General features: G+C 27.5%; 1 protein-coding gene across 1 annotated transcript; it reads right to left on the bottom strand.

Moving 5' to 3' along the window:
- Positions 1 to 7,338: 7,338 nt before the first annotated feature.
- Positions 7,339 to 8,217, bottom strand: LOC107006345 (serine/threonine-protein kinase STY13-like). The gene is made up of 3 exons (XM_027913398.1): positions 8,167 to 8,217; positions 7,582 to 8,097; positions 7,339 to 7,494 (listed from the first exon to the last, which is right to left on the bottom strand). Exons 1-3 carry the CDS (start codon positions 8,215 to 8,217, stop codon positions 7,339 to 7,341), a joined length of 723 nt encoding a protein of 240 aa, XP_027769199.1.
- Positions 8,218 to 16,531: the final 8,314 nt, after the last annotated feature.

Raw genomic sequence — 16,531 nt, 5'->3', positions numbered from 1 at the left:
ATAGGATAAAAGATGAATAATATTAATTATTAAGTACTAATAAATAAGGCTAAAGACAAAATGAGAAGACAATATTTAAGTGACAATACTATTACTTTAAATCTATGTTACATAAAAATGAATCTTTTTATAGTTATTTAACTATGAATTTTGACGAAGCCTTTAAGCATGTTTGTTATTGACAACATGCAGCAAACATCCATCCTATGGCTATGGCATCATGTAGTTTGTGGAATTTATCAGTTATTCACCTTATATAAACCTTTCAATTTAGTAATATTAGAGGAGCTTTCAGTCACTGTTATCTATCGAGTTCTGTGTCGTAGCATAGCAGAGTGGTAACGAATCCTTTTCTTTTTCCTCCTTTTGAGAAGTTAACATTCACAGTTGGGATAAATGTTTTAAATTATTAATATGCAATCCGTAAGTGATACTTAGTGAACTATAATTGCAGTTTGTGATGCTTCAGAATAGTTTTATGGGAGGAAGAACAGATTGTCCTGATCGATACCGAAGTGTTAGGAGAACTATGCCCTTCTCTTTGAATAATTTCTCTCATTTACACACAGAAGTGGAGAAAAAGTGTAGCATTTGTCAGGTTTGTGATATATTTGTGCATCCTGAAACTGATGGCTCTTTTGTTCGGACAGCAGTTCAATTTGTGAAAATACGTTATAGACAAGTTGATTAAGAGTTATTTGTAGTATCCTTATTCAATATTCAAAATTATGCTGATCGATTTCTTTTAACCTAATCCCTTTATATTTTAGCAATTTAGTATTTCAGCAATGTGTATTTTTCAATTAGTTAGTTAGATATTTAGTTCGTCTTAAGTAACTTAAGCAATATTAATTAGAAAATTTGAAGACTGGCTAGACGGCCCGTGAAGAGTTTCACCGACCGTGAAGCTTCATACGGTCCGTGAAACCTCCCATTTAAGGCACTTTATTAGATTTAAAGGTTAAGGTCATTTTGGTCTTTCCCCTATGCATTTGATACTTAGACTACGTTGTTTTAACCCCTATTCTAAGCCTAAACCACAATATTTTACACCTAATTTAGGGTTTAGAAAGTGTTAATCGATTCTTTTACATTCATTAACTCTTCAAGACAATTGAATTCATATATCTAATCATTAAATTATCATACATTGTGTATTGTGATTATTTATTTGATTGTTCATGACTATTTTTCAGCATGAAACCTATTCTTGAGTATTCAATGAATTCTTATTGAGAGTCTTTTAAACAAAAAATTATTGTCTAAACTAAGTTTTGAGAGAGTAAAGAACAATTTGAGAAAGTGTATAATGGAAATAAGTATTTTTTAAATGTTCAATTTTTACAGGAAGAAAAAGGATGGACTTTTTTGAGAAAAGTTAGAAAATATTTTTAAGAAATATTTGGTACGGAGCATTAACCTCATAAAAGAGGCCCCTTTTGAGTAATTATCTCAATTCAAAATATATTTTTACCTTAAGCAAAGAAAACCTTGTTTTCTACATGAACTATGAGTTTCAATGATACTTCAGAATAGTTACCTCTTTTAAGAGGACAGTTTGAACAATTATCTCAAACCACACAGAGAATATTTTATACATTTGAGCAAATATATATATATATATATATATATATATATATACACATATATATATATACATATATATACATACATACATATATATATATACATATATATATATATACATATATATACATACATACATATATATATATATACACATATATATATATATACACATCTATATATATATACATATATATACATACATACATACATANGCGAGAGAGAGAAAAAAAATAGAACTGGGTAAAGAAAGATTCGTATTAGAATAGGTATAAACATATAGGACGGAAATATATGTATTTATACTGGTACATACTGTCTCACTCACCTTATACAAAAACAAAGACAAAAGTGAGAGAGGCGAGGGAGAGAACTGAGAGTGACAGACGAGATTTAGGAGGCAATTGATTTCTCCTTCTTTCCCTCCACCAAAATGAAATGGAGCTCAGCATTAATGTAGTCATGAATGTGATTCTTCCACCACCTATAATACTGTCCATTGAACCGAGGTGGTCTGGTAGATGATGTCCTTCCTCCATATTGGGTAGAGCAGCCATTCCTACAGGATATTTTCTTTTCTTGGTGTTACCCAAATTGAAAAGTAAAGTTCTGATACCACTTGTTGGAATATATGCATCCACTTATTACTATAGGACAAGTTCCTCTACACGATGTCAACAACATAAAAGGAACAAATGCTAAAAGTAAAGCTTAAACACATAAAAAAAATTTAATAGCAACCTCCTTACTCAAGGGAGTAAAACCACAACTTCTCGTAATACGAATTTTCAAACTGTTATTACTGAACTTCACAAGTAACAGTGAAACACAGTTTACAACACGAGATTAACCAGCTAATCTCAACACTAAGTAACACCTCCTATTACTTAAATCCGAGACTAAGCAGATGTACCACTCCCACTGTCATAATCCTAACTGATTAATATAGACTTTGAGTATAAGAAACAAAGCTAATCCTAACTATGTTGTTACAAATATTTACACAAAGATGAAACACTTCTCTCACAAATGAAACAATTCCTACAATATATGCACAAATACAAGCTACCAAAATAGAAAATTAAGGAAGGAAGCTGGAATGCAAATATCACATTGCTTGTAATTTTGAGGCTTGATTTTCTCTCTTTGAATGAATGAATGTTTTGTTGTTTGAGTGTTTAATATAGCAACCATGAAAATCTATTGTCCACTGTACAAACAACTACGCTCATTCTGATTGGTCTAGGACACTAGCATCTCAGCAACGCACTGAAGTGACAGCTTGCCATCTATAGAGAATTATGACTTGTACGAACATACTCTGTAGAGGACCGGGTCCATACACTTGTGTGGAGATCATCAAAACTTTAAAAGAAGTAGTACTTTTCAGAGGCCATCGGAAAATATTGACAAAGTAGTTGGAAGCGGCGGGCTTGCGATTAAACAAGAGACCTCTTCGGATATACTTCAAGAAGAAAAAGACTGGTGGAATTATGTGAAGTATTTGTTGGTGTGGGGTACTAGTGCAAGACACTCCCCCATCATTGTGGCCTTGCGCAAATGCTTGAGGATGAAGATGTGTACGATTGTTAAGAAACAAAAAGGGGGAGTATGAATGAGGTAAAGGCCAGTTGAAATCACATTCTAATGCTCCTTCTCATATATCTGAAAGTTAAAAGAAGGCTTCATTGAAGTGTTGATTGAGTCACATAGTGGAGTTGCTAGTTCTATATGCCGATCTGGAATGATACATGTGTCAAGTTTTACTATTGAAGAATAAGCTATACAATGAGAATAGCTAGAGGTTTTTCAACTTTATGAAGTGAAACCTATTTATCAGAAGATTTCAGTGTTGTATTCTATATTTGATCATGTTACACTACAGAGTAAGTAAAATATCTGGAGTTGTGTTACTAAATTATTTTTGTGATAAAGTAATTACTATGTTATGTATTGTATTATGTTTTATCCTGTATTTAAAGTACTATGTTGTGTATTCTATTTTAAAATTAAAATTTTCATCTTATCATTTTAATTTTGTGCATTCTTTATAGTGAATAATAATAAAATAAAATTATATTATTGACGAAAATTAGAAAAAGAAAATCAAAATATTTTAGCTGGGGATGAAAGTAGTTTATATTAAATAATTTTTTTTTAAATATCATATTACATTTAAAAAATTATGAATATTAGATATTTAATTAATGACATTATATGTAAAATAATATGTTAATTAGAAAATAATAGAAATAATAATAAAATATTGAAAAAGTGAAATAGAGAGTGTGAATAGTATATTATTCAACTCTCTCAAAATGAAGAATAGAGTCTAAAATTAAAGGGGTTGGAGTTTCATTCTCTATAAATAGAGGTGGGCTAGAGATGATCTTAACATTCTTGTTTGTAAAGGGGAAAATATCACTGTTAGAGTTGTTGGGTTATGGTTATGATATTACCTAAGTACCTAGGGTTTGTATCAAGATCAGATCACTACAATTTCTTTTAATCGAACAAAGAAAAACCCTAGAATAACTTCATATGATGAACCAAAAATCGAATTTTGATGTTCCATAACAAATAAAAAAACCCTAAAATTCGAGGATTGAACATAGTTCCAAAGCAGTTAGATCAAAAAAGTAATAATTTTTTTGCGGTTAAAAAATGAATCATAGATAGCGGAAGAACACAAAATTGAGAAATTTCCAGCCTTCTTCGGAGAATTCGCACACTAAATTATCAAGCTTTCTTCTCAGTATGTTGGATAATTTCTCAAAATTATTTTTTCGTCAAAGTTTTGCTATTAAAAGAATAGGGGAAGTAAATATAGTGGGATGATCCTTCCAACGGTCATATTTGGACACCTTTTACTAGATTACCCTGGTTTGCATGCTAATTACAAGAACGGAATTATACCGCAAGAATTGGAATTTTGTGTAATATAACATGATCAAAATAGAGAAAATTACAATCATCAAGGGTGTGTTTGGTATGTCTGAAAATATTTTCTAAAAATTCTTTTTCAATTTTTCCATGTTTGGTTGGTAGATAGAGTGTACAAGTTATCCTGGACACGATAGTTATTTTACAAAAGAGAATATCAAGCTCTTTACAATAGCGAAACAGTATGCCAAGTACTTATTATACGAGGTAACTTGACAGAAGGAGAATTCGTCTTCACAAGCATGTTATATAAAACTACTAAATAAATGTTTTCACCTCTTAAATTACATTAGCAAAAATCATCGAAGTATTATCCATCCACTGGAGCTTTTAAGGGTCATTTGGAAGAAATATTAATAATGCAAGAATTATTTTTTATCAAGTGTTTGGTTCATTATTCCCCATCTAATGTTGTGTGTGGTTTGAAGCTCTATAAGACGCTTCTTTCCAATTATACCCTTGGATTATTAAAAGATAGTGTATTTCATGTATAGCATTATGCATAGATAGAATTATGACATATTTTCATGTTCATTCCATTGGTGAACTTTAGTGCATTGTATTGGTCAATATTACTCGTCACATTATCCTCTCACATATGACTATTTCCAGAAATGAATTGTTAATAGTCCCCAATATTTGTATCGGATGGTTTTGACATTATTGAAGTGATACGTAAATATTGAGGTTCGATAACCAAGTTCATTCATAATAGAATAAAGGAAAACCAACTGTTTTATTTTCTTTCTTATACCGAAAGTCTACAAAACAAAAATCATTTTAAAGAAAGTACAAAATGTTGACTGCATATAAACACTTTGCATGTTTGTGACTGGAAATTATCCTTTTTCTTCTCTTGAACTCTTCAATTGAAAAAAAAATCAGGTACTCTATTTCAATTTCTGATGAACATTTGAAGTCATATGTCAATACAACTAAATGTCAAACTTGCAGAACCAACACACCAGTAATTTCACCAACGACACTTCCTCTTCTATCATATTAGTATTTTCTTGTCTCTCTTGAAGCCATCTTAAGCACAAACGTTATAAATGGGTGATATTCATCCATTTTTGTCCCAACTTGACGCAAAGAACCTGAAATATAAATAGATAGAAATTCTTTGATTGAGGAAAGCTATTTCCAATTAAATTTACTATGTTTATTTTTGAATTTTTACTGTAAGTTTTATATTATTTTTTTTCATATTTCTCTTTCTTTAATTAGTAAATTACTCATTTTCGGGATTGTCGAAAAAAATAAATTCAAAAAACTTATTTAAATTGTTGAATTTTAGGTTACTATATTTATTTGTAAATTTTTGGCGTTAATTTTACATTATCTTTTTCGTACTTTTAATTAATAAATTACTCATTTTTGGGATTCACCAAAAAATAAAAATTCTAAAAAGTTGTTGAATTGAAGGTTACTATATTTATTTGTGAATATTTGACATTAATTTTATCTTTTTTCATATTTTTCATATTTTTTATTGATCAATTACTCATTCTCGAGATTTACTGAAAAAAATAAAAATTAAACAAAATTGTTGAAAAAAGACTCGGTAATTTATTTAAAAGAAAATTGATTTATGGGTCGGTTAAGGTGTTTATGGGTCCGAACTTTTTAGGGGCATAATTGATCCCTTTTCATTTTAATACAAATGTCAGGTGCTAAGGTCAAAATGACATGTCAAGGGAAATGAGCTGGATATGTCCAGCAGATCCACTAACGTCTACAAGAGCATATATAGGCGAAAGGTTAGACGGCGAGGGTACAGATGAACCAAACCTTAAACAGGATATAACTAGAACTTTTCGAATAGTTTAGGGGCCTATATGACCCTTTCCCCTTTTCATTTTGTGTCTCAAATTTCAACTACAATATCATTATCAAATCGCAAACATTAATTTGATCAATAACCAAAAATTTTGACAAACCCATTTCTTTTTGTTTTTCCAAGTTCAAGAATGGTAGGTTTCAAATTCTTTCCCAATTTTTAAATTTCAGTAATTACTAAAGATTTAATATGAGTTTAGTGGTTGAATTTCACTTTTGAAACTAGATCACTCTTTGAAACTACTCAACGCCTCCAATTCCTTTTACCAGTAACAATGCTAATTGTCTTTTTTTGTATTTGGATTTGATTGAATGTATTATATTTTGGAATTAAGAAAAAGAACAAAAAGGAAGAAAATTAAATTTAAAATTTCACTTGGCAGCGCGTGTATTTCATTGTTTATCACTAATTTAGTTCTTTATACAACGTCAATTCTTAGAATGATATTTATTTCATTTTAAAAAGTTTTTAGGATCGAAAGGTAATATAATTTTTGTAAAAATAAAGTTTACAATCATAAATTAAGGTGTGTTGTACAACCCTAAGGGGTCATATGTCAAAATAGAGTTTATTGCGTGTAGTCCGTTGAACCTTTGAAGTTTTACAACTCTGATGGAGGTATGTTGTCATTCTATTTCTTGGATTGAATCTTTGTTACTCACATCTAATAGCACTTCAACTTTGGAATATAATTTCCTTTGTGCTGGATAAAGTTTTTATCTTGATTTGGTTTGTGTATCTTGATGATTTTCATTAGTTTCTGTCACTTTACATTTGAGAGAGTTCATAATGTATATAATTTAAGTTTGGAGGTATCCATAAAATAGGTAAATGTAAGCTATTTGGAATTAACTTGGTACAAAATTGATGACAGATTTGGAATGTAATTTTTAAGAAATTTAGACATGAATAGATCTGTATTAGCTAGCTAACAATAGGGTTGGAAATACAATTTACACATAATTAAGTTATAATTGTTGTTGTTGTCTTCTTGTCTTAATGGCTAATAACATCTGCACCACTTCCTTCATCTCTGGCCTATTTTGTGGGTTTACATCCCAACATTTCTTCATTATATCTGACAATGCTGTTGGACAACTCTTTGGTATCTCAGGCCTTCGATACTGAAATTTACATATAAAACAACTCATTAGTTAATTTGACAATTAATTAATGACAAGCTAGGGACAAGTAAGCAATTAGTAAAGTACCTTGTAAATTTGATGTGAGATTTTACTATGAGAAATGTGTTGAGGGTATGGACATAAACAAGCATACATTTCCCACAAGCAAATTGCAAAGCTGTAGACATCACATTTATGATCATATGACGAACCGCTCAAAACCTCAGGAGCCATATAACCCATAGTTCCACTTGTTCCAACCATCATAGGAGAATAAAACTTACTAGAGATTCCGAAATCAATTATCTTCACTCTTCCATTTTTGTCAACAAGTAAATTTTTAGTCTTCACATCTCTATGAACAATTTTGTTGGAATGAATGTAATTCAACCCTTTAGCAACATCCAATGCAACTTGTATAGTTGTATCCAAAGGCAATTTCTTCTTCAATATTGTATGTTTGGAAAGATAGGATTGAAGAGTACCTCCACCAACATATTCCACAACTATGCAACAATATCCATTTGTACTTAGTACATTTGCACATTTTTTACATTTTATTTTAATCTTTGACACATTCGTCTTCTTTATAGCTCCAATGAACTGCACAAAATTAATATATTTCAGCTGATTTGCAAATAAGAAAATTAATTATGTAGATATATATACTACCTCAGCAATATTGGAGTGTTGAAGATTGCACCAAATAGAAACTTCTTGCATGAATACCTCTTCCATCTGCTTTTTTTCTATTGAATCATCTCTCAAATCAAATATTTTAACTGAAATTCATCATGTGTGTTAATTAAAATTTTGATAAATACATATTACTTTTTCAACCTCTAAGTTTCCCATGATAACATGGTAAAATTACAATATTCAAGAAACATAATAATCACTATATAGTCATTCTAATAACAATATTTCTAAGAAACCTAACACTAATAAAATTTTACTACAATCATTCTAACAACAATATTCAAGAAAAAGTAACCGTCAGATATATAGTTTTCAAGAAAAAGTAACTCTAATATATATATATATATATATTTTTACTATAATCATTCTTACAACAATATTCAAAAAATGTAACCCTGATATATATAGTTTTCAAGAAACGTAACCCCTATATATAAAGTTTTACTATATGCATTCTAATAAACAATAATATTCAAAAATAATGTACAAAACTATATTCAGTTTAACAACAATATTCAAGAAACGCGTTAAAAACAAATTGGAAAGTATATGTATAAACATTAATGAAAAATTAGTAATTAATTAATTATACCTGCGACTTCTTTGTCGTCGTAAATGCCTTTATAAACTGCCCCATAACCTCCAAAGTCAATTAAGTGTCCGACAGTAAGTTTTGAAGGATCAAGTTCCCAGTCTTCTTTCTTCTTCTTCATGTTAGCAGCTTCCACGCACCTAATTTTATTCATTGTAGTTTTGATTACTTTTTGAAACAAATTTTAGGGAAGGGACGTGTATATATATTACTATGATTTATTTCCTATTCGAAAAGGAATTATTAATTACTATAAACGCTTTTGTGGAATTCAAATTCCTATTAGGAAACGGATTATTAATTAATTACTATAGATAAAAAAATTTCGTTGAATTCAAATTCCTATTAGGAAAGGGATTATTAATTACTAAGATAAAAGTTTTAGTTGAATTCAAATTATGATAGGGTTAGTTAGTTGTATTCAAATTATAATATGATTAGTTAGTTGCGATAAGTTATCAGTTATAATAAGATCCATTATGTTAACTATTTGATTTGTTGTGTTGTATTTAAAACAATAAATTTTAAGAACAATTTATTTGTGTGTAAAAATACTTTTTTTTTATTTTATATAATAACTCATTAAAAATTCAATTAAAGAGCCATCAACGGTGATTTGATCCCAAACTCTTTTTTCTAGATCACTAGGTATAAAAAAAAATATAATTAATGGTCTCTTGCTTGGTTTCCCCTCAACATGGGCAATTAAATCCCAAATTAGTTTGAAATCTAAGAGTCGAGGCATCAATAGGAATTGTTGTACACAAATAAATCACTTTAACGTGCAGACTTGGTTCAATTTATTCAAGAGTCACCTATTATTATGCGTCCAGATATTTCAACAATTATTATACAAAAAAACTTATATAGAAGTGCATGGAACAATCACACCTATTGGAAAGTGAATAAGTCCAAACTTCAAGTTTTGCAAAAGGGTTTTTTATCATGACATTGTAAACACCAATCAAAGCAACATAATCATATTGCTGGAAAAGATGGACAAAGAAAGTTGTCAAACTAATAGATATGCTTTGATCCCTTTTATGGGTCCGAATTTTGTAGGGGCATAATTAATCCCTTTTCATTTTAATATAAATGTTATGTGCTAAGGTCAAAATGACATGACTATGAAAAATGAGCTGGATATATCTAGCACACCAACTAACATCTACATGGGCATTAGGTATATATGGGCGAAAGGTTAGACGGTGAGGGTATAGATGAACCAAACTTTAAACGGGGTATAACTAGAGCAAACTTTAAGCAGCGAGAAAAACATTGGATGCTCCGGGCGCTAGATCCATGGGCTAATGCACACGAAAAATAGGGAAATTTGGGTGATTCTTAAAAAGAGCTTGTAAAAGCAGAAATGGACATCAAAAAAATAGTGCACGCATACGTGAAGGTTCATCATCTCATTACATAGGTCCTTATAAAGTTTTTTGAGTAAAAAAGTTTTTGGTGCTCCAGACGCCATATGCATGGTCTAATAAACACGAAAAAATAAGAGAATTTGGGTGATTCTTAAAAAGGACTGGTAAATGCGGAAATGGGCTTTAGAAAATATTGTGAGTATAGGTGAAGATTCTCCAACTTATTAAGGAGGACTTCATAAAGTTTTTTTAAGAAAAAAATTGAGTATTTTGGGCGCTTGATCCATGGGATTAATATACGCGAAAATTTGGGAAATTCGGGCGATTCTTACAAAAGGGCTTGTAAATGTAAAAATGAGCGTTAAAAATGGTGTGTGTATAGGTGAAGGTTCTCCAACTTATTACGGAGGTCCTCATAAAATTTTGAGAAAAAACAACTTGGGTTCTCCGAGCGCCAGATTAATGGGCTAATATACACGAAAAATCAGGGAATTTTGATGATTCTTAAAATGGGCTTGTAAATGCGGAAATGGACATTAAAAATGGTGTGAGCATATGTGGAGGTTATCCAACTCATCACGGAGGTCCTCATAAAATTTATCGAGAAGAAATTTTGGGTGCTACAGGCGCCAGATACATGGGATAATACACACGAAACATTTGAAAATTTGGGCGATTCTTAAAAAGGGTTTGTAAATGCGGAAATGAGCGTTATAAATGGTGTGAGTATATGTGAAGGCTCCCCAACTTATTATAGAGGTCCTCATAATGTTTTTTTGAGGAAAAAATTTGGGATATCCAGGCGTCAATCCATAGGTAATAAAGGCGTTTATCCATTGATATATAGAACTACTCTACGGTTGACTAAATCCTCTTCAACTGGTGGTGTGTGAAAAGATCCTTAGGCTTTTGGTGGATCATCTTTTTTCACTTATATATCTTTTCTTGACATTTAGACAATCATATTTTCATAATAGTGCCCCACATTTTGTAAAAAGAAAATCAGGTCGAAATTCATCAAATGTGATTAAAATTTCATCGGTAAGAAAATCGACAAAAACACTTACAAACAACCCACAATCCTTATGAAATGCAGTAAATACATTATAAAGTTTAATCAAACATAATTCTTTTTTAAAAAAGTGATATAATACTTATAGGATATCGTTTTATTGTTGAGAATGTATTGAACAAATTCAACATCGAAAGGTGTTGTGGTTTCAAAAGGGTGACAGTTCCTTAAAAATTATCATATAATTTTTATATATCACAAAATTGTAATTATGGTGCATTTCCTAATATGATAGACTAATAATAAAAGGGAAAAATTCATAAGTATCCCCCCTAACCTATGACCGAAATCTCAAAGACACACCTACTTAACTAGAGTCCTATTACCCCCTAAACTCTTATTATTCGAATTTTTGTGCACCTTTTGTGCTGATGTGGTAGCTTTTCAGTCACCCAAGTTTGTTGTGTTTGTACACACTCGCGCGCCATGTGTAAAAAAATTTTTATCAAAAAAATATTTTAAAAATAAAATTAAAAAAATGAAAAATAATTTATTAATATTTTAAAATACTTACTAATTTTTTTTAAAAAATAAATTATTAATTTTATAAAAAGAATTCTTATTTTTTTATCTTGTATTTAAATTAAGTTAATACACATTTTTTACCTTGTATAGAAACTTTTTTTTTTACTTACATTAATTTTTTTTCTCTTTTATTTTTCTATTGAGTTTATTTTCTTTGTCTTCCGTTTTGATTTGATTTCAAATTTTTTATATTTAAAATAAGTTGATTTTGAACAGATATCAAAATAAGTGAAGAAAATCAAATAATACACAAAAATATTAAAACATTAAAATTAAAGGATACTTTTAAATTATTTTTTTTATGTACACACAATTTATTTAAAATATTCAAAAGTGAGAAGATGATAAATTGATTGAAAAAAATTTAAAGTGAAAAGAAATTAAAATAAAGATTCTACAAAGAAAGAAACAAAAATAATTAAATATATACAAGTTTTATTATCAATAAATATGTGTACTAACTAATTATAAAATTACCAATTAAAAAATGACATGTTTCAATTTGTGCCACATCACTTGCCTTCAAGAGATTGTGCACACTTTCTATAACATATCTGTGTTTCTGATGTATATATTCCATTTTAAATTAGTTTAGAGGGTAATAAAACTCTAGTTCAGTATAAATATGTATCTGAGATTTCAATAATAGTTTAAAAATACTTATGCATTTTTCCAAAATAAAATATATGTATCAAATATTTCAATATTCAACATTATAACTTCTACAACTACACAAATTTAAATCATGATACATTGCACCATTACTTTAATTAATGTATCAAAACATTTAAAAGCACTAAACAGATCTAGATTAATAAAAACAAAAAAAAAAATATACATAGAAAATTTATAACTTCGGTAGCGTAGGTCAGGAAACTACAGATCTAATTTTTCTCCCCCCATTTTGGGGTTTTTTTCTACATGAACTTCAGATACAAAGTATGTTGTATATGATACAAAATTCCGTGATAAAATAATCAATTAAATTATTATTATGTATTTATTTATTTATTTATTGTCTTCATAAATATTAGTTTATCTCTCATTATATTTACATTTGTTCACATTTCTTAGAGTAAGAATAAAGATAAAATGTATAGTAACTAATATTATTTTAATTTTTTTTAAATAAGAAATTTTAAAAACTAATTAATTTTAGTAAAAGTGACAAGTAAAATAGATCAGACGGAGTACTATAATAACTAACATTGTCTTCTTTAAAAACAATTTAGCTAAAGATGCCTTGGATATTTGAATATATCGTAAATATATATTTATTTTATTTATAATAAGAAGTAACTAAGAAATATTTTGCTTTCAAAATAAATTGTTCTGAAATCACTTTTAGTAATTTAATTAAGAACAAATGTATGTGTCACACAGTAATGGTGAAAGAAATTGTTTTAAAATTATTTTTCAATACAACTATTGATGATAAAATCTTAACGTGTCAATTAATTTAAGTGAAACCTAATGCAAGATTTCAAGATAGTTGGGAATTTTTTCATTATTCGAAATAAATTGAATATTCAAAGTTGAAGATAGATGTTTAAGTTTTTTTCTTCATATTTTTCCTTTCCCTAAAATAAAGTTTGATATTTTAAAAAAAAAATTTTTCCTTTCCCTTAAATAAAGTTTGATATTTTCTAAAAAATAAATTGTATTATTTATAAATTTATATTCATAATTTTACAAAAGATAATTGCAAAAAGTATAGTTTAAATTGTGTCTTAAAATATTTTTTTTAGTAAATACATATTACCTTATAAATTCAATTAATATGAAATAAGGAAAATATTTTTTTATTTATCATAAAAAAGAACAAAATACATTTGTGAAGTCTCTGGGTCTCTTTTTCACTTTATAAAGGGATTAAGTAAAATATCGGAAGTTGTGAAGTTGATGTCAAAACCATTGATGACAATACTAATAAGCTCAACTTTTAATGAAAAAGAAAAAAAGAACTACTTTTCCAATTTAAGCTGTTCTAAACAAAATAAAAGATCAACTAGAATTAGAGAAATTCACCAATAATTAGAGGCAATTTCCTAAATGATCAACTAACATAAGAGAATTGCCTTGAATAATATTTATTTTTCACTTAGGATCAAAATATCAATTAACTATCATTATTTTCCTCCAAATATACTTGACACTTTAAAATCATTACTCTCTTCTAGTTGTCATGACATGTCATTAAAGTTTTTTTAATAATAGATTAATTTAATTCATTGAACCTATTTAACTAAAATAATAATCACATTATTTTTAATTTGTTTTTAATCTATTAAGAATAAATTTTCATACTTAAAATATTTTATTATAATTAAACTTTTTATTTTTTTATGTTATGAAGAATATATTTTAAATGTACTATAATTTTATCAATTTTAAATACTTAATCACATGCATTCAAAAAAAATATTGATATACAAATCACTCATTAACGCTAATTTACATCAATTAATCATAACTCTTATAATAAATCAATAATATTAAAGGTCAATACAATAATATTAATTGTATATTTTGCAATTCATGCTTTCGATATTATTATTTTTTTTGAAAAAAAGAAAGAAAGTGAATAATATTATATTTTTATCCATTAGAAATAATAAATACCTCAAAAGTATCCTTAAATTTTAGTTGATATCTCATGTTATTAATAATCATTTTTAAAAACATACTAGACTTATTCAATTCATCAAACTTATGTCTCTAAATAAATATATAAATTACATGAGAATTTATGAAGATTATAAGAAAAGTAATTTAAAAAGTCTAGTAACTTTATATATTGTCACCAAACAAAATTAAATGAAAAAATCTCTGTGTGCATTTATAACCTGATAATTTTAAAATTCCTAACTAAATTATTTGAAAAATTTAAATAATTTTTTAATAAAAATATTTAGATAAATTTGTAAGATTGACAAAAATTGGTAATAAAAGGAAAAATATTGTTTAACTTTTTTTATTTTTTTTTATTTTTTTTAATTCTATATTGTATTATATTATAACTTTTCATACAATTAAACATATGTAAATAAACTAATAATTAATTGAATTCACTTTTTTAATTCATAGTATACATATTATATGAGATTAATATACTGATAAATAAAGATCAAAATTTTATTTTCTATAAGTATTAATCACTTACTATTTTCTTTTAAAAATGATATTGTACGTATATATAGATTTCAAAGGACCAAAATAATTATTTTTTAATAATTAATCGACCTTTAATATTATTGATTTATTATACAATTTATGATTAATTGAAGTAAATTAGAGTTCATGAGTGATTGATGATGAGATTATAGTACGTTTTAAAAACGCATTCTGCATAACATACAAAAATAAAAAGTTTAGTTATGATAAAATATTTTAAGTATAAAAATTTATTCTTAATAAATTAATTAAAAAAATTAAAAACAAGTGATCATTATTTTAGTTAAATGAATTAAATTAGTCTATTATTAAAAAAAACTTTAATGACATGTCATGTCAACTAGGAGAGAGTGATGTTTTTGTATTTACAAGTATATTTGGAGGAAAATAGTGATAGTTGAGTAATGTTTTGGTCCTAAATGAAACATAAATGATATTTTAAGATGACCATTTGAGGAATTGATTCCGAATAATTATAACAATTGTGATGGTTAAAGTCTATGTGGAATATTATTGAGATATATATTATTAACTATATATTTAGGTATATTATTTAGAGTAAATTTAAGGAATAATAAACATAAAAATTATATCAGTACTCTATATACAGTTTTGTATATGCGATAGTTTGCTATAAAGATATAATTTATACAAATCGCATCGATTTGGTCGTATATGTCTATTAAAATTGTGTTTGTATATGTATATGTTTTTATTTTTGTGTTAAGCTAGAGTGACGAGCGAGATTAGAAGAGAGAGGGAGAAGGCAAGAGAGAGTGCAGAGAGTGCAGAAAGGTGAATCATATATGTATATCGGTTAGATAATTGTATATATGTAAGTACTATGTATGGATATACATCAATGATTGTATTTGTATATCTGCATAAAATTTATATTTATAAACAATTGAATCGAGTTAAAACATTTGTCTTTATATATTAAATCTCTGTCTTACTTATAAAAATACAGATTGCATATTGTATTTGTATAATTTGTATTGATACTAAGCAAGAGAAAAAAAGACAAAAGAAAACTGAGTAAAAGAGAATTGAGAAAACGGGTTACACATGTAACCCCTTCTGTCTTCACCTATTGTAAAAATTAATGTTTAAATTTTTTACCACAACCAGGAAAGATTAAAACATTAATTTAACCAAGTTACACTTTGACTAAATAGGATTTTATATCCCAAAGCCTGGCAAATTTGGATGCCTTTACACTTCTTGGATGATTGTTGCATATTATTTCAAAATGTATTGTATTATATTATAATATATTGTATTATTTAATAAATATAATATATTTTTTCATAATGCATAGTACTGTATTATATTATTTCATATTTTATTGTGTTAGTGAATACCGTGTTTAGAAAGATTTTATCATTCTCTGTTGTTTCATAGTATCACATCCTTCATTTGAATGATAAACTTATAAGAAAAGTAGGATAGTGGATAGAGTTTCACGGAAACATAGAATAAAAGATAAAGAATAACTACTAATCATTAATCATATATTACTAAAAGTGAGAAACTCCAAAAATGAAAAGTTATATTACTATTTTACCCCTAGACTAAATTAAATATCTAATTAATATATTA

This window comes from Solanum pennellii, chromosome 12 (assembly GCF_001406875.1).
Source record: "Solanum pennellii chromosome 12, SPENNV200".
NCBI lineage: Eukaryota > Viridiplantae > Streptophyta > Magnoliopsida > Solanales > Solanaceae > Solanum > Solanum pennellii.
Note: the sequence above shows the minus strand (reverse complement) of the source record. Positions and strands in the feature narration are given on the sequence as shown.